The 18,012-nt window shown below is 48.2% G+C and overlaps 1 protein-coding gene across 1 annotated transcript in view; it reads left to right on the forward strand.

Moving 5' to 3' along the window:
- ARHGAP35 (Rho GTPase activating protein 35) overlaps positions 1-18,012 on the forward strand; it is a 578,000-nt gene that overhangs the window by 370,825 nt on the left and 189,163 nt on the right. The window contains exons 4-5 of the mRNA XM_086938465.1: positions 4,329-4,406; positions 16,875-17,006. Of these exons, the coding sequence (XP_086794591.1) occupies positions 4,329-4,406; positions 16,875-17,006 (210 nt within the window). The remainder of the gene's footprint in view (positions 1-4,328; positions 4,407-16,874; positions 17,007-18,012) is intronic.

Below are 18,012 nucleotides of genomic sequence, written 5' to 3' on the forward strand. Positions count from 1 at the left end.
AAATCTATACATTGGTCACTCTCTAGCAAGGGTTTCCGCTCCTTCAACAAGGCGACTTTATGTCCATTCTGGACTTAAAGGATGCCTATTTCCATATCCCAATACACCCTGCTCATCGCAAATACCGAAAGTTCGTAGTAGCAGGACAGCATAATCAGTTCAAAGTGCTCCCATTCGGAGTAACTACTGCGCCCAGAGTTTTCACCAAGTGTTTAGCAGTAGTCGCAGCTCATCTTCGAAGACAACACGTTCATGTCTTCCCATATCTGGACGACTGGCTCATAAAGGCCAGCTCACAAGAAAGCCGTCTCCATCACACTCACAAGACAGTGCAATTGATCCACGATCTGGGATTCACAGTGAACCTGTCCAAGTCTCATCTACAGCCATCCACAATAGATACACAAAAGGCTTTGCCGTATTCCAGTCCGGCCAGAATCTGCAGCATTCAGACTTCTCTGCCAGTTCTAGCCTCAACAGTAATTGCCAGCTCGAGTGTTCATGCAGTTTCTAGAGATGATGGTGTCTTGCATACTAATAATACCTTATGCAAGACATAGCATCTCAGTGGAACCAGGCTCAGGGTCTGTTATAAGATCTAGTGTTGGTGGACGGCCGCACCCATCGCTCTCTGCAGTGGTGGAATACCCAAAACCTTTCAAAAGGCAGACCCTTCATCAACCCGGTTCCACAGATCGTGCTAACAGCGGACTCATCGCTCACTGGTTGGGGAGCTTATCTCCAGACGCATACAATTCAGGGCATGTGAAGCCTGCAGCAAAAGCAGCTTCACATAAATCATCTAGAGCTGCTAGCAATTTTTCTAGCGCTCAAAGTGTTTTAGCTTCATCTAGTAGGCAAAGCTGTCCTGAGCCGTACAGACAACATGACAGAAATGTACCGCATACAAAAGCAATGGGGGGGAAACACCCTCTCCAGCTATTGCAGCTAGCACAGACCACCTGGAAATGGGCCATACATTGGAACTGAGCTGGAAGGATACAATTGTAACAGTGGCATAGTTTGGTAGTAGAGATGAGGGCAGTAAGGGGATATTTCAGAGGCGGTATCAAGGTGGTTGTAAAGGAATATAAATTAAAGGAAGACGCATAAGTAGAAGAAGCTAAAAGAAAATTAAGCAGACTAAAGGATTGAATGAATGGAGACACAAATTAAAAGAGCGTGACATCAATGAGATTAAAGCAGCTGGATGTTTTTAATTAAGCACGGTGAGAGTGGTTCAAGCCAATGAGCAGCATTGTAAGCGGACAGTGACAAAGTGAATAAGGAATACATAAAAGGAAAAGAGGAGTTACAGGAAAAATGGTTAAGTAAAAACAAAAGGGGCAATAGGAATAAAGGAGTAAGGGTTTGAAGGAGGCAAGCAGTCATCTAAAGGAGTGCTTTGATAGGTCTGGTCTCAAGACATAGAACTGTTTCACCATCTTCATGTTTAAAAAAAAAAAAATCATGGTAAAATCACACTCTTATATAGGTGTAGCCATTTGCTTTCGGTCAGGCCTCTTAATCTGTTACCACATTTTGCTCCCCAGCCACCAACCATGAAATCAGCCCACTTCATCTATTACACTGTTAGTGAGAGCTTTGTTTCTGTTCACTTGAAAATCCACCTTAAAAGGCGTGCACTTGAATTACGTGGTTGGTATGCCTGAACTGCTTAGGCGCTCTTTATTTTTATATTTATTTATTTATTGTGTTTCCCATAATTTTGTCAAATAATAATCATTTCACTGTTTTAAAGGATGAAGACAAGTTAGAAACATGGTTCCATTTGTCCTCCAATTAAGTACCTCTGCATTCTTAATATTACTACTTAACATTTGCCTGTTGGTGTGCCACAGTATTATAAAATGTTTGTTTCTAGATTTTCTATACAAAGTCTGCAGACTCACTCATACTTAAAATTACCTGCCAAACATTAGTGATGACTGATCAAATACCTATAGAAAATGCATTTTCTTACTCCTCTCACAAAGACCGTAAGTTAGTAAGTTGTTGCCTATGAGGTGCAGCAGATAGCACCGTTTAACGATTTTTGTAAGAGTATTGGGGATGTGTGGGGTCGGTAACAAAGAGTTTGGGTTTCAAGGAGCATTGGATTGAGGTGTAGTTAGTTAGCTCCATTAGCATTTGCAGCTCAATAGCACTATACGGTGAGCTGTGAATGTTAAATGGCTGAGATCAGTGTAAAATTATTTTCAGCCCTGTAAAAATATGGACCTCCAAGGGTAGTCTGGTGAATAGGCAAGCATATGTTTTAAAGACTGTGCTATAGGCTTAAAAGGTACTAAGAGGTGTTGATCATGGTTGGCAGGCTAATTTCATTATTAAGGAGTACGAACGCAGTTTTATAGTATTTTGCAAGTAGAGTTTGTTTGAAGTGTTCTCAGTGAGTTGAGAATATATCGGACTGTACATCAGGAAAACTTTTGTTTATAAATATACATTTAGTTTGTCCCATAGCTGCTTGGGGGTTGGGTGTGTGCCATTATATTACAGTTGAATTTGTTATATTTATCTCATTAAAGAAGTCTGGATTGTGTCTCCATCAGTTATGAAAATTCATTGTGATCTCCATTTTGAATTTGCTCTGTTATCGGTAAATTAGAGCATTCTCCAGAGCCGTAGTAGGGTTTAATGTAATTAATAGCAAGATACCATATGTTTACAGAACCAAGACCGGTAAAGCAGCAATATATGGAGTAGAAATCTGGGGTTCCATACTGCAGAAAATTGAGAACCGGTTCCTGAGAGCAATATTGTTGTTGGATCCGGACATGCCTTAAGCTGTGCTATTCTTGTATTTTTTTTACTTTATAGAGTTTTATATAGCACAAACTAGACCCGAGACATTGGGTATCAGATTGCTTTACATGAGCACCAGTTTTGATACATGAAGTCACATTCATATTTTTGTAGGTACGGGGTAATTAAGTGAATTGCCCAGAATCACAGGATGTTGAGCGTCGTTAACGAGAATCAAACCCGGTTCCCCATCTTCGAGGTCGACCGATCTAGCCGCAAGGCTACATTCTCGCCTATTTCTGATCACATTGCCTAAGCACCAATAATGTATTGGGTTCTCCTGCATTAAAACAGACTAGCGGGCATTTATTTGGATGCCATAAAGGTGGTAGCCCATTATCTGGGACTGCCCATGATGCCTTGGTGGAATCATGTTTGTAGCACTTTAATGTTGCTGAAACTCAGTTTTATTTGCCAGTATTCCACTGTCATTAATGGGTAAATGATAACCATAATTAAGGAGGCATGTTTGCAGTATCAAAAAAATACAAAAGCTATATGAGTCTAGTAAGAGTGGGACCGAGGCACATGGATTTATAAAGCACAAACGGTTATTGGCGTTGAACCTTATTTGGACAACATTTACCTTAGGTACGGCGCTCATTATATGTAAAGTTCCACTTGGGTACCCTTCCAGTGAATGGCTATGATGTCATATGAAGTAATGCTGTGGAGCAAAATGAATTGTGTGATTGTGGTAGCGGGGAAGTTTCAAATATTATTCCTTTTATGTTCTGTCCTATTGCAGTGAACGTGCGCATGAAATGAATTACCCCCTTATTAAACACCTACAATGTTTCCAATGAGACCGAGACTGTAGCTCTCTGTTATAGGACAGACCATCCAGAGATCTATCGTGCAGTTTCTATGTATTTCTGTAGTGCCTAGATCATGAATGGGAAGTGGAAAAATGGCAGATTTTCAACTTGTACAGTTTTAGCAGCTGTTATTTTGTTTTAAAAATTCTTATATTGTCTTGCTAGCTGAAAAGGGTGGTTTCTCTGGCCGGGCTTTTTACACTGCTTCTAGTTTTGAAGAGTATTTTAATGATGTGAATTGGTATGCCTTTTTATCATGTTTGTATGTCTCAAAATGTATTTTGTTATGGCAAATGCTGAGGACAATAAAATATAAGAGCAAGATATAGGATAGTTTTAATCTTCAGAGTACTCTTCATTAAGTACAATTTATCTTTAGCACGTACAGGTCCAGATTTCGAATTTAACTCAACCCCTACATCAATTCTTCTTGAGGAATGTCTTGTAAAGTACTTATAAGCCGTGCCCCCTCAACCTTTCTTGCTTGTTCTGCATTTGGTATTCCTCCAGCTCAGATGTTAATCTCTCACATTCCTATTTTTTCCTGCACATTTGTTCTTAACCTGGAAATGTATTTTTTTTATGGTGTTGCAGACTCTACACACTGAACACTCATCAACTGACTCTTGCTGTCTTATTGCTTTGCTGATCTTAAGACTGAATTGTGACTATCCTGTACCATAGGTATCCTCACTGAAGGTATATATCGGGTTAGCGGAAACAGAAGCGAAATGGAGAGCCTACAGCGACAGTTTGATCAAGGTAAGTGTTCTCATAAATTTACATTGTTGCATTTATGTAGAGGTATTAAATAGCCAGAGTTGCTAGGTGCACTTTCGCAGGCCGACCATTAAGTTTGTTGGATGTTCCTCTTTCTTTTCTAGGTACGTTTTCACAATAGTAGGCAAGGCCAAATCGCAAAATAATTGGTAATATTATACACCTATTTCTGATAGATAAATCTGCCGTGTGGATTCCTCACCTTGTGAATATCCCCCTTGCGTCAGCAACATTCGGAAATTCTTTTCGTAGCCTCGCGCCGACGTGGATAGGACGTCACAGAGACACGGCTCCGCTCGCGACTCCGCTGACGTCACCGACGCCTATAATAGGCCCACGCCGGCGTGATGACATCAGTTCCCTTTTTTCCGCGTCGTCGACTCTAACGGTTATCGGGAATCTCTGTAGCCTACTGGTACATTGTTGCCATTTTGTTGCATATTTCTGCTTCTCTGTATCCTGTCTCTTCGACGATGTCATCCAAGAAGACCGGCTTCAAGACCTGCAGGGAGTGCGGTAAAATGATGTCCATTACCGACCCCCATGAACACTGCATTTGGTGTTTAAGTTCCGACCATGATGTGGAGGATTGTTCTTCATGTCGGAAGATGAATCCGAAGGCCCTGAGGGAGAGAGAAGCCAAACTTCTGGTTGCTAAGGTGAAAGCTGGAAAGGAGAAGTCGTCGAGGTCTCGTTCTCGAAGAGCGAGGTCGAAGTCCAGGGCGAGGTCGAGATCTGGTTCTCGAGAGAGGTCGTCTTCGAAGTCGGCGTCTGATCATGTTTCGAAGTCGAAGAAGAAACACAAGAAGAGGAGACATGAGTCCCGACGTGGGTCTGGTAAGGAGTCTGGCTCGAGATCGAGGTCACCGAAGAAGGTACGTTCGAAGGTGGTTACTCTCGAAGTCTCTGCGCCTGAAGGTGAGGCCTCACCTTCCGAGTCGCATGGGCGTTCTCCCACTCCGGCTCCGGTACCCTCTCCGGCTCCGAATCAGTCTCCGGCGCCGTCCCCGGCCCGTGAAGAGGAAGAGGCTCAGGAGGTTGTGGATTCTGCGCCTGTTGAAGAGCCGAATCCGATCCCTCCTCAGGACCGGCCTGATGGTTTTTAGCCGCCCTTTCCTGCTCGAGGCCAGGACCCTTCAGCGTTTCTTAACGCTATGTATGGCGTTTTCTCAAGGGCGTGGTACCCCTCTGGTGCACCTTCTGGTCCCATGGGTCCTTTGGCTTACAGCCTGGGAGTTCCTCACTCCTATTCCGCAGGTGGATCCGGCTGCGAGGCGTGTAAAGGAGAGATCCAGAAGGGAAGTTCAACGCCTTTTGGAAGAGCAGAGGTACATGGATTCACAATCTGATGTTGAAGAAGGTGAATTGGAGGAGAGCTGTTTTGAGGAATTGGCGGATTCAGGGACTCTTGATTTCTCTCCAGAGTGGGAGTTGCCCTCAGGCTCGGGTGCTCCTTCTAAGGATATCCAACCTTACCATCTAGTTATGAGGAAGGCGGCTGAACTTCTTCAATTGACTCTGCCTACAGTGGAGTTCAAGTCTAATATCCTCACTGAGGTCTTGCATTCACCGAATTCTGTGGTTGAGCCTTTACTTCCATTCAATGATGCCTTGACAGATCCTATTATGGAGGTGTGGAAGAAACCGTTGTCGGCTCCTGCGGTTTCTAAGAGTGTTGCGAGGAGGTACAGGGATGCTCCTGAGGACCCGGCTTTTCTATCTTCTCATCCTTCGCCAGAGAGCCTGGTCATTCAGGCTGCCTGTTCTAAAAAGAGTCTTAGTGCCTTTCCACAGGTTCCTTGTGAAAAGGAAGCAAAGAAACAGGACCAGGTTGCAAAAAAGACCTGTTCGAGGCATGTGGGCTGCTGAATTCATATCTGTGCATAGTCCGCCACCTAGTGTTGGGTCCGGATGATTGCACATTGTTGTCCTGGAAGAGTCTTCGAAGTATCACAAGATAGGTGGCTCCTCCCCTGGACTACAGTGCGCATGGGCATCGCCTCCATCCCCAGATTGTTTTTTTCCGCCATCGGGTTCGGATGTGTTTTCGGTTCCCTCTATCGGAACCGATAGTTGTTCGACTTTTACTCGAGGCCAAAAGGTCTTTAGGCTGGGCGTCGGTATAGTTGCGTTCGGGTTTCTTACTGACTCTCAGCTCCGATCTCCTACAACCCTTCCACGTGCTTTCGACGCGGACGGGCCTACACTACACCCTTTGCTATGGAGCGGACTCCATTCAAGAAGTGTCCGCTGTGTCACTCTAAATACTCGCACCTCGACGTGCACCCCGTGTGCAATACATGCTTGTCACCGGATCACCGTGAAGACACCTGCATGGCGTGTTCCAAATTTAGGAGTAAGAAGACTCTGAAGATTCGCCGGGCTAATCGGCTCCAGGCTCAATTGTCGGCTTCGGCGCCCCCGCCTGATGACATCTTTCAGGAATCTGTCGAGGAAGCGGACGACGTACAAGGATCGGACTCTGGCCCCGCGTCTGAGGAAGAGACCTATGACGCGGATGAGGAGGCCTACGACGAAGTCTCCGGTGAGGTAGGGGACGACGAACTGATTTGTGCCACGATGGGTGATAGCTCGGAGGAAGAGCATCCCCAACCAGACTCCGGGGTTACTCCCCGTCATACGGCCCAGGTCGAGGGATCGCCTTCGGGCCTTACCCAAGATCTAACTTTAAGTCCTACGTCCCCGCCCCCGGGCCCGGTCACGGACATTTCTGCCAAGAAACCGAAAGTGAAGCCAACTGGTCTCGCCCCTTCGGATGTGAAACCGAAACCGAAAGTGCCGCTAGTGAAGAAGGTTCTGGAGGCGTCAACTTCCACGAAACCCAAAATGGCCGACTTGAAGAGCCACGCCAAGATGGCCGACCACAAGAGCCGCGCCAAAATGGCCGACCCGAAGCCTTTGGGGTCGGCGCCGAAGGTGAAGGCACCCGACGCGGCTGCGTCGGCACCGAAAAAGGTCGCGGACCCGAAGACGGCTTCGAAGAAGCGTCACGCCGACGGTGCGCCAGGCCATGGGGCGTCGGCACCGAAGAAGAGGCCTACCGACGACCGGGCTCTCGGAGACGAAGAGTCGCTCGAGACGGTTCAGCCCTCGGCATCCCTTACAAAGAAGGTGGGAGAATCCTTAAGGCGGATCCAACAGTCTACTGTGGTTCCCAGCCAGGACACTGTAGTGCCTAAGCCCACGCCGAAGCCTGCCAAGGAACAAACGCCCATTCGTTTTACCCTTCCTCCCAAGTCGGCGCCGAAGGCTTTCGCGCCTAAGCAGAGCGGACACTCTCAAGAAGTGTTGACGCCGAAGGCTGCATTGGTGGTATCGAAGCTTCGGCTCCAACCGCTGGCGGTGGAGGAACGTCGTGAGGTGATCGACGCCAACACCGGGAAATTATCGCTCCTCAAGCGAAAGATTACATCGGAGCCGGCCTTGGAACCTTTTAGGATTCCACTCAAGAACAAGAGAGACTCTTCGGCTCTGATGGAACCTCTGTCTCCACAGGCCCCGGTACACTCGCCGGCACACTCCCCCGTGCCCGAGGTGGACGAGGAAGAGGATGAGTACAACTATCCTGCGTACTCGGATCCGGAAGAGGAGCATGTGCCCTGGACAGCAGGAGGCGACGCAGACGACCCGCAGTCGGGCCAGGACACTCAACTTTTCGCCGCGAAGACGTCCCCGACGGAGGACTCGGCGGCATTCAATGCATTAATAGAGAGAGCTGCAGCGAACCATGACGTCGAACTGCACTCCGACCCCGTGGATGCCGATTTCTTGGTCGACACCTTCTCGGTAGCCGAAAAACAAGTCAAGACACTGCCGATGCTTAAAGGGGTGCTGAAGCATGCACAGGAGGTGTTCAAGGAACCCACCCGGGCGCGGGTGGTCAACCCTCGCATCGACAGGAAGTATAAGGCGGCGCCCACGGACCCCACGTACATTAAGGGACATTTGCCATTGGACTCCCTGGTGGTGTCCAACGCTCGAAAAAGGGCGAATTCGCAGACTACTGGTGATGCTCCTCCCCCAGATAAGGAATCCAAAATATTTGAGGCATCAGGCAAACGCATTGCTGCGCAGGCAGCAAACATATGGAGGATCTCTAACACCCAAGCCCTGCTTGCACGTTATGATAGGGCCCATTACGACACATTAGAGGCCATCCTGCAACACTTGCCTGACCAATACAAGGAGGCGGGGGAGATGCTCATTCAGGAGGGTAATCTTATAACAAATGCATCCATCAAATGTGCCCTTGACGTGGCAGACACTGCCTCCAGGGCTATCAATACTAGCGTTTTACTTAGACGCCATGCCTGGCTTCGAATTTCTGGGTTCAAACCCGACATACAAACCACTATATTGGGTCAAACAGTGAATCCTGACCATCTGTTCGGCCCTGAGGTGGATGCCTCCCTAGAAAAGATGAAGAAAGATACCGAAACTGCCAAGTCTATGGGGGCTTTGCAAAGCCAGCAGTTTCGGGGGAGTTCTTTTCGCCGCTCCAATTCAAGAGGCACCTCAAGGGGCCAGGCGTCCCAGTCAACGCAATACTACAAGGGTAACACCCAGTCCTCGTATAACAACAACAAGGGCAGGGGTGGCTACAGAGGCAATAATATCAAAGGCAGGGGACGTGGAAACAATGCCTCCAGGTCCACCGCCTCCAACAAGCAGTGACGTCTTGTCACTCCCCCCCGATCACACGACACCTGTCGGGGGGAGACTCCAGCAGTTCCTGCCGGCGTGGAGGTCCATCACCACGGACAGGTGGGTGAGGTCTATTATCCAGTGCGGGTACTGTCTAGAACTTACGTCCATTCCACCGGACATACCGCCAAGAGGCCGTGCTATGTCCGACGAGCATTTGACCTTGTTGCAGCAAGAAGTACTGGTCATGCTGCAAAAAGGGGCAATAGAGCTCGTTCCATTGCAAGAACGGGGAACAGGAGTTTACTCCCTGTATTTTCTAATCCCCAAAAAGGACGGATCACTCAGGCCGATCCTGGACCTCAGGCCCCTGAACTGGTACATCAACTCGGAGCACTTCCATATGCTCACATTGCAGCAGGTGCTTCCCCTGCTTCAGCAAGGGGACTTCCTAGCAACGCTGGATCTGAAGGATGCCTATTTCCATATTCCCCTGCATCCTTCACACAGAAAGTATCTCAGATTCAAGATCTTAGACCAGCATTACCAGTTCAGAGTCCTGCCGTTCGGGGTCACCACGGCACCGAGAGTATTTACAAAGTGCCTAGCGACTGTGGCGGCGCATCTCCGTCGCCAGCACATCCATGTCTTTCCGTATCTAGACGACTGGCTTATTCAGGCAAAGACGGAGCAGCAGTGCGTGGACCACGTGTCACGCACCATTCATCTCCTGCACGATCTGGGATTCTCTCTGAACTACCCAAAGTCCCATCTCCAGCCCGCCCACGTGCGACAGTATCTGGGCGCGACGATCGATACTCTGGCAGCCACTGCGCAGCCGAATTCAGTGAGAATCGCCAGTATCCAGGCGCTGATCCAACGGTTCAGACTCCAGCACTCGCTTCCGGCGAAGGTGTTCATGCAGTTGATAGGCATGATGGCCTCCTGCATCTCCATTGTCCCGCACGCGAGACTACATATGCGTCCGCTTCAGGAGTGCCTAGCACGTCAGTGGACTCAGGCTCATGGGCAACTAACAGACCTAGTGTTGGTGAGCGGTCGGGCATACAACTCTCTGCATTGGTGGAATCCACAAAACCTTTGCAAGGGCCGACCATTCCAAGAGCCTGTCCCACAGATCATCCTGACAACGGACGCCTCTCTCCAGGGATGGGGAGCGCATGTACCCCACTACACTGTGCAGGGACTATGGACACTTCAGCAAAGGAAGATGCACATCAATGTGTTGGAACTGATGGCAATCTTCATGGCCTTAAAGGCGTTCAAAGTACATCTGTGCAACAAGGTCGTGTTGATCCGGACGGACAACATGACGGCCATGTACTACATCCAGAAGCAGGGAGGCACACACTCTCCACAGCTGTCTCATCTGGCTCAGAGCATGTGGAAGTGGGCCATTCAGAGGAACATCTTTCTCATGGCAGAACATCTCCCAGGCAAGGACAATCAAATGGCGGATCTGCTCAGCAGACACGGCCATCAGATGCACGAGTGGGAGTTACATCCATCAGTACTCCAACCGTACTTCCAAAGGTGGGGTCATCCAGAGATAGACCTGTTCGCCACAAAGGAGAACGCAAAATGCCAAAGCTTCGCCGCCAGATTCCCACACCCCCAATCACAGGGCAATGCGATGTGGATGAACTGGTCAGGCAGATTTGCGTACGCTTTTCCCCCAGCACCTCTGATACCGCTGGTGGCACGCAAGCTCAGGCAACACTCGATGACGCTCATCCTGGTTGCTCCAACGTGGGCTCGCCAACCGTGGTACACCACGTTTCTGGAACTCTCCGTGGTACCGCATCAAAGGCTTCATCTCACTCCCAGCCTTCTGACGCAGAGCCATGGCGACATTCAGCACCCAGATCCGCAACAGCTCAACCTGGCGATCTGGCTCCTGAAGTCCTAGAGTTTGGCTACCTTAATCTTCCTCCCGATTGCATGGACATTATTCGGGAGGCAAGAAAGCCCACTACTAGAGCTTGTTATGCGGCTAAATGGAAGAGGTTTGTCGTCTACTGCGTGGAGCACAGCATTGACCCGCTAGACGCTTCCATTCAAAACATCATATGCTACCTCTTTCACCTGTATCGTTGTAATCTAGCTTACTCTTCCATCCGCATTCACCTGTCGGCTATGGCAGCATACCTCCAGAATAGGCAGCACCTGTCACTCTTCAAGGTCCCTGCTATCAAGGCTTTTCTGGAAGGACTCAAAAGAGTCATTCCACCAAGGACTCCACCAGCTCCGGAATGGAACCTCAATGTGGTTCTTACAAGGCTGATGGGTCCTCCCTTTGAGCCACTACACTCTTGCGAGCTGCTATTTTTAACCTGGAAGGTTGCGTTCCTAGTAGCAATCACATCGCTACGGAGGGTCAGCGAACTGCAGGCGCTCACCATCCAAGAACCTTTCTTCCAGGTACATGCTAACAGGGTGGTGCTCCGCACTAACCCTAAGTTCTTACCAAAAGTGGTCTCACACTTTCACATAAACCAAACCATTGAATTGCCGGTGTTTTTCCAAAACCCAGAGACGCTGGCGGAGCGGATGCTCCACACCCTTGATGTAAAAAGGGCTTTGATGTATTATGTGGACAGGACAAAAGATTTCCGCAAAACCCAACAACTTTTTGTTGCTTTTGCCACACAACACAAGGGAAATGCAATCTCCAAAGCAGGAATAGCTAGATGGATAGTAAAGTGCATTCAGATCTGCTACGCTAAAGCAAAGCGCAATCTCACTATACCACCGAGGGCCCACTCCACTAGGAAGTTGGGGGCCTCTATGGCTTTCTTAGGTAACATTCCCTTAGAAGACATCTGTAGAGCAGCCACATGGTCTACCACTCATACTTTCACTAAGCACTACTGTGTAGACGTGCATTCAAAACAACAGGCAGCTGTTGGTCAGGCTGTTCTAAAAACACTTTTTCAGACTGCTGCAGCTGGCACGGGCGGCCGCCGCTAATGGAGGGACTGCTATGTATTCTATGCACAGATATGAATTCAGCAGCCCACATGCCTCGAACTGCAAATGCTACTTACCAGTATGCATCTGTTCTTGGCATGTAGGGCTGCTGACATTCATATCGCCCACCCTCCTCCCCGGCGCCTGTAGCAGCTGCAGTATGTATTCATATACACATATATGCTCATAGCATGGTCATCACTCACTTCTCACTCCATCTCTGCCAATGGCTAAAAACAATCTGGGGATGGAGGCGATGCCCATGCGCACTGTAGTCCAGGGGAGGAGCCACCTATCTTGTGATACTTCGAAGACTCTTCCAGGACAACAATGTGCAATCATCCGGACCCAACACTAGGTGGCGGACTATGCACAGATATGAATGTCAGCAGCCCTACATGCCAAGAACAGATGCATACTGGTAAGTAGCATTTGCATTTCATCGGCGAGTATGGCGTTGAAGTCAACTAATGCCACTTGTCTAATGGGAAGGTATGTGCATGCCTTGATGGACTCTTTGCGTATCCTGGCTCCAAAAATTCCTGATGCCAACCGGAAGGATTTTGAGGAAGTGATTTCTGATACTCAGGCGGCAGCCCGCCAGGGTATTCAAAGTGGTCTGGACACTGCCGTCTCTGTGGCTCGTATTATGGGCACTGCTGTCGCCACTAGGAGGTCAGCCTGGTTGAAGTCATCGGACTTTTCGGCTGATGTTCAGGCGACTTTGCTTGATCTTCCTTTTGATGGATCAGGTCTCTTTGGGAAGAAGGCGGATGCGGCTCTTGAGAGATTCATGGATTGCAGAGCAACAGCTAAGTCTTTGGGTCTCCAGATCAGAGGCACTTCTTCCAACAGGAGGTTCAGGGGCTTTGGTCGCTCCTTTCGGAAATTCCGGCAAGGCCAACAGCAGCAGCAGCAACAGCAGCAGCAGCAAAATTCAGTGTACAGATCGTACAGGGGAAAGCAAAGAGCGCGTCCTCGTGGACGTCAGCCCTCCTCTTCCTCCACCTCTTCCAACCCCCCTGCCGCAGAAAAGCAGCCCTAGATCCGCTATTCAGGATCATGTGGGTCCGGTTGGGGGTCGGCTTACCCATTTTCTACAGGATTGGGAATCGGTTACGACAGATCTTTGGGTTCTCAATCTTGTAGAAAATGGGTATGCCCTTCCCTTTCGGGAATTCCTCCCTGTTTACCCTCCTTGTCAAGGTTTTTGCACCGAGGAACATCTGTCTCTTCTGCAGGAGGAGGTTCTAACTCTGTTACGAAAGGGTGCGATAGAGGTGGTCCCAGAGCAGGAAAGGGGTCAGGGATGCTACTCCCGTTATTTCCTGATCCCCAAAAAGGATGGCAGGCTTCGGCTTCCTGGATCTCAGGATCTTGAATCTCTATCTGAAGCAGGAGAAATTCAAGATGCTCACCCTTGTTCAGGTTCTTCAAGCGTTGATGGAAGGAGACTGGATGGTGTCGCTCGACTTGCAGGATGCGTATTTCCACATACCGATCCTGAAGTCACACAGAAAGTATCTCAGTTTCACGGTTGGGTCGCAGCACTACCAGTTTGCGGTCCTTCCATTTGGTCTTACTACTGCGCCTCGAGTCTTCACCAAGGTGATGGCGGTGGTGGCAGCTCATCTCAGGAGGTCGGGGATACCTGTGTTCCCTTATTTGGACGACTGGCTGATCAAAGCGGAGTCGTCAGAGAAGGTGCTCCATCATCTGCAAGAGACAACTCAGTTGTTGTTCAGGTTGGGTTTTTCCATAAATGTACCCAAGTCTCACCTGGTGCCCTCCCAGCGCAACCTGTTCATAGGTGCCGTACTGGACACTACTGTTTGTCGTGCACTCCCTCCTCCACAAAGGGTTCGCGACATTCAGGAAATGAGTCCTTTATTTTACAATGGAGCGGTCGTTCCAGTCCTGAAGGTCCTTCGCCTGCTCGGTCTGATGGCTTCTTGCATTCTGTTGGTCAAACATGTACGCTGGCACATCAGGACACTCCAGTGGTGTCTCCGCAGGCAGTGGTATCAGCACAACGGGGATCTCGGGGAGTCGGTGAAGATCTCCAGAGAAACTGCAGCGGATCTGTCTTGGTGGAGCGTGGAAGGTAATCTGTCGCAAGGAAAGCTTTTCCATCTACCTCCATCGGTGGCCACAGTTATAGCGGATGCATCCACTCTAGGGTGGGGTGCTCATCTGGGGGATCTGGAGGTCAAGGGTCTTTGGTCTCCAGAGGAAAGGTTGCTTCACATCAACCTTCTAGAGTTGCGGGCGATACGTTTGGCGCTCAAGGCCTTCCTCCCTTCCCTTCGCGGTCAGTCGATCCAAGTCCTGACGGACAACACGACCGCGATGTGGTACATCAACAAGCGGGGAGGAGTGGGGTCGCAGTGTCTCTGCAGAGAGTCTCTGGTCCTGGGCTCAGGACCACCAGATTTGTCTGATGGCAAATCATCTGGCCGGAGTTCCGAACGTGCGTGCGGACACTCTGTCGGCAGTTCTCTGCCGACCACGAGTGGAGGCTTCACCCGGAAGTGGTTCGTCACGTCTTTCAGATGTGGGGAACTCCTCGGGTGGACCTGTTCGCCACTCACGAGAACGCCCACTGCCAGTCATTCTGCAGTCTCCAGTATCCGATGCAAGGAGCCTTGGGGGACGCGTTTCAGTTGAGTTGGGGAAGACAACTCCTTTACGCGTTTCCTCCCATACCTTTGATTCCTCGGGTTCTGAGGAAGATTCGCCAAGACCGGGCCCAAGTCATTCTGGTCGCCCCGGATACGCCAAGAAGGGTGTGGTATACAGATATACTCCACCTCTCCTCTCACCCGCCGCTCCGTCTCCCTCTCAGGGCAGACCTCCTCTCTCAGATGGAGGGGCAGGTTCTACACCCCCACCTCCAGACATTGCACCTTCATGCCTGGAGATTGAACGGGGCAACCTGATTTCCTATTCTCTCACGCCTGACGTGGTGGATGTCATCTTGTCTGCCAGGCGTGACTCCACTAAGACTGTCTATTCATGTAGATGGTCTAGATTTGTCACTTGGTGTGGTGAGAATGAAATTGACCCTTTGAGAGCCCGTTTGTCAGACGTGTTCCGGTTTGCTCTTTCTTTGGCACAACAGGGGCTTGCAGTTGCCACGGTTAAGGGCTATCTTTCGGCTCTGTCGGCTTTCATTTGTTTGCCTGACCAGCCCTCTTTTTAAGTCTCCAGTAGTTTTAAGGTTTTTGAAGGGTCTTGTAAACAAGTTCCCTCCTACTCCTTTTATTGTACCTCAGTGGGACTTGAATCTTGTCTTGACTTTTCTGATGGGCTCTCCCTTTGAGCCTCTTCATAAATGTCCTATGAGGCGTTTAACCTTTAAGGCAGTTTTCCTCGTTGCAATAACCTCGGCAAGGAGGGTGAGTGAGCTTCAGGCTCTAAGTTCCAAGCCCCCGTTCCTGACCATACATGCTGATCGGATGGTTCTAAGGACCAGGGCTGCTTTTCTTCCTAAGGTGGTGACTCCTTTCCACCTTGGTCAATCCATTACCCTCCCTACCTTTTATCCTCCCCCGCATCCTTCCAAGGAGGAGGAGAGATTACACCGTCTGGACCCTAAGAGGGCGGTGTCTTTTTATTTGGACAGAACTAAAGACTGTCGCTTGGATGATCAACTCTTCATTGGCTTTGCTGGCTGCAAGAAGGGAAGAGCGGTCCATAAAAGAACTTTATCAAGATGGATTGTTCTGTGTATAAAGATCTGCTACTCTTTGGCCGGTAAGGAACCTCCAGAGGGTATTAGGGCTCATTCCACTAGAGCTAAGTCGTCAACCTCAGCTTTGGCTAGAGGTGTTCCTGTGGAGGACATTTGTAGGGCGGCAACCTGGTCTTCCCTCCACACTTTCGCGAAGCATTACTGCTTGGATACAGAAGTGAGGAGGGACGGTCTCTTTGCGCGCTCTGTCCTTCAGGATTTCCTGGTTTAGGAGAGTGGACACCCTCCTCCGGGAGTGGGGACTGCTGTGGGACTCTATTCACAAGGTGAGGAATCCACACAGCAGATGTATCCATCAGAAGAACAAGTTACTTACCTTCGGTAACGCTTTTCTGGTAGATATTATATATCTGCCTGTGGATTCCTCACTGACCCACCCGCCTCCCCGTTGTCCACTGTTCTTTACCAGAGTTATTGTTTTATATTGTTATTATGTTGGATTGTTAAGGAGTTGCTTTATTTGCTTTCTTGCATTTTCTCAACACTATGTGTTTTCTCCTTGGCAATTGTTTATTGTGTATTCTGTGTATATTGCTTATGTCATTGGTCCGTCCGTGTGCCTCGATGGCACGGAAAAAAGGGCGGAACTGATGTCATCACGCCGGCGTGGGCCTATTATAGGCGTCGGTGACGTCAGCGGAGTCGCGAGCGGAGCCGTGTCTCTGTGACGTCCTATCCACGTCGGCGCAAGGCTACGAAAAGAATTTCCGAATGTTGCTGACGCAAGGGGGATATTCACAAGGTGAGGAATCCACAGGCAGATATAGTATCTACCAGAAAAAGCGTTACCGAAGGTAAGTAACTTGTTCTTTAAAGCCAGAATTGGTCATGTTCTTCGTTAGAAAACAGTGTTGCTTCCATTGAGACCCTTTATAACGACAATCATATGTAAATACTCTTATTAGGAACCATGAGATATCCCTGCGTGCATATAAGCTGCAGTATCTTTTTAAATTATAGTACACAGAAACACACTAGTTTGACGTTGCTATTAAACACATTTTCAAGACGATTGATTGTAAATGTTCTCTTATTTTAAGATCACAATCTAGACTTCGTGGAGAAGGACTTCACAGTGAATGCAGTGGCCGGAGCCATGAAAAGCTTCTTCTCCGAGCTTCCAGAACCTCTTGTTCCTTACAACATGCAGGCTGAACTGGTGGAGGCACAAAGTAAGTATCAAATGGCATAGTCAGCAGGTTGAGCAGGTATAGTTTGTTGGTGTGTGCGTATGTATGTATGCATATGTATGTGTGTATATGTATGTAAGTGTATAGATATATATATATGTATATGTATACATATGTATATGTATATATATATATTCACAGAAAAAACCATAGGTTATAGACCATATATAGTTAGGAATTTGCATTTACAAAACCTTGAAAATTCACTGAAAAAACCATAGGTTATAGACCATATATAGTTAGGGATTAGCATTTAAAAAACCTTATTTTATTTGCACAAAACCATTGAAATATAGTCCTTATACAATCCTTGATACAAGTTCACAATGATTCATACAGCCACTCACACATTCACTGGCTCTTATGTTCAGTTATTATATATGTCAACTCTCACATGGAGTGTGTTTTACATATGTACTTACTTTGACATGTAGCACTGAGATATCCATTCACTCACCAATATACTCATGCACACAGTCAACTGTCCATACAGCTGTTTCTACATGCACTTTTGAACCCATACACCTAGGGAATCAACTGCTCACACATCTATGCACAGAGTTATACACCTCCCAGCCACCCACACACATACTCAGTCTCCCATACAAATACTTGGGCAACCATTCAATAACCCATATAGTTACTGATATAGCTACTGATTTAAACATGCAGCAGTTTACAGAACAACATAAATAATGATTGCCAAATTAAGACACTTTAATCACTAACCCATACACTCAGTGAGACACATTTAATCATTCTCTCATACAGTCAGTCATGCACCTACTAAATCCTTCATCCAGACACTTATACATCCACTCATTCTTCAATATGTAAGACATATTTTAACTTTACAGAAACATACAGTCACTGGGTGTTGTCATCAGTGATGTCATTTGAGATGTCATCAGTGATGTCACTGACCATGTCATGAATGATGTAATATGTGACATCATTAGCAGTGGATTGCGGGTCCGCGATATATAGT

This window comes from Lissotriton vulgaris, chromosome 9 (assembly GCF_964263255.1).
Source record: "Lissotriton vulgaris chromosome 9, aLisVul1.2, whole genome shotgun sequence".
In the NCBI taxonomy this organism is placed as follows: Eukaryota; Metazoa; Chordata; class Amphibia; order Caudata; family Salamandridae; genus Lissotriton; species Lissotriton vulgaris.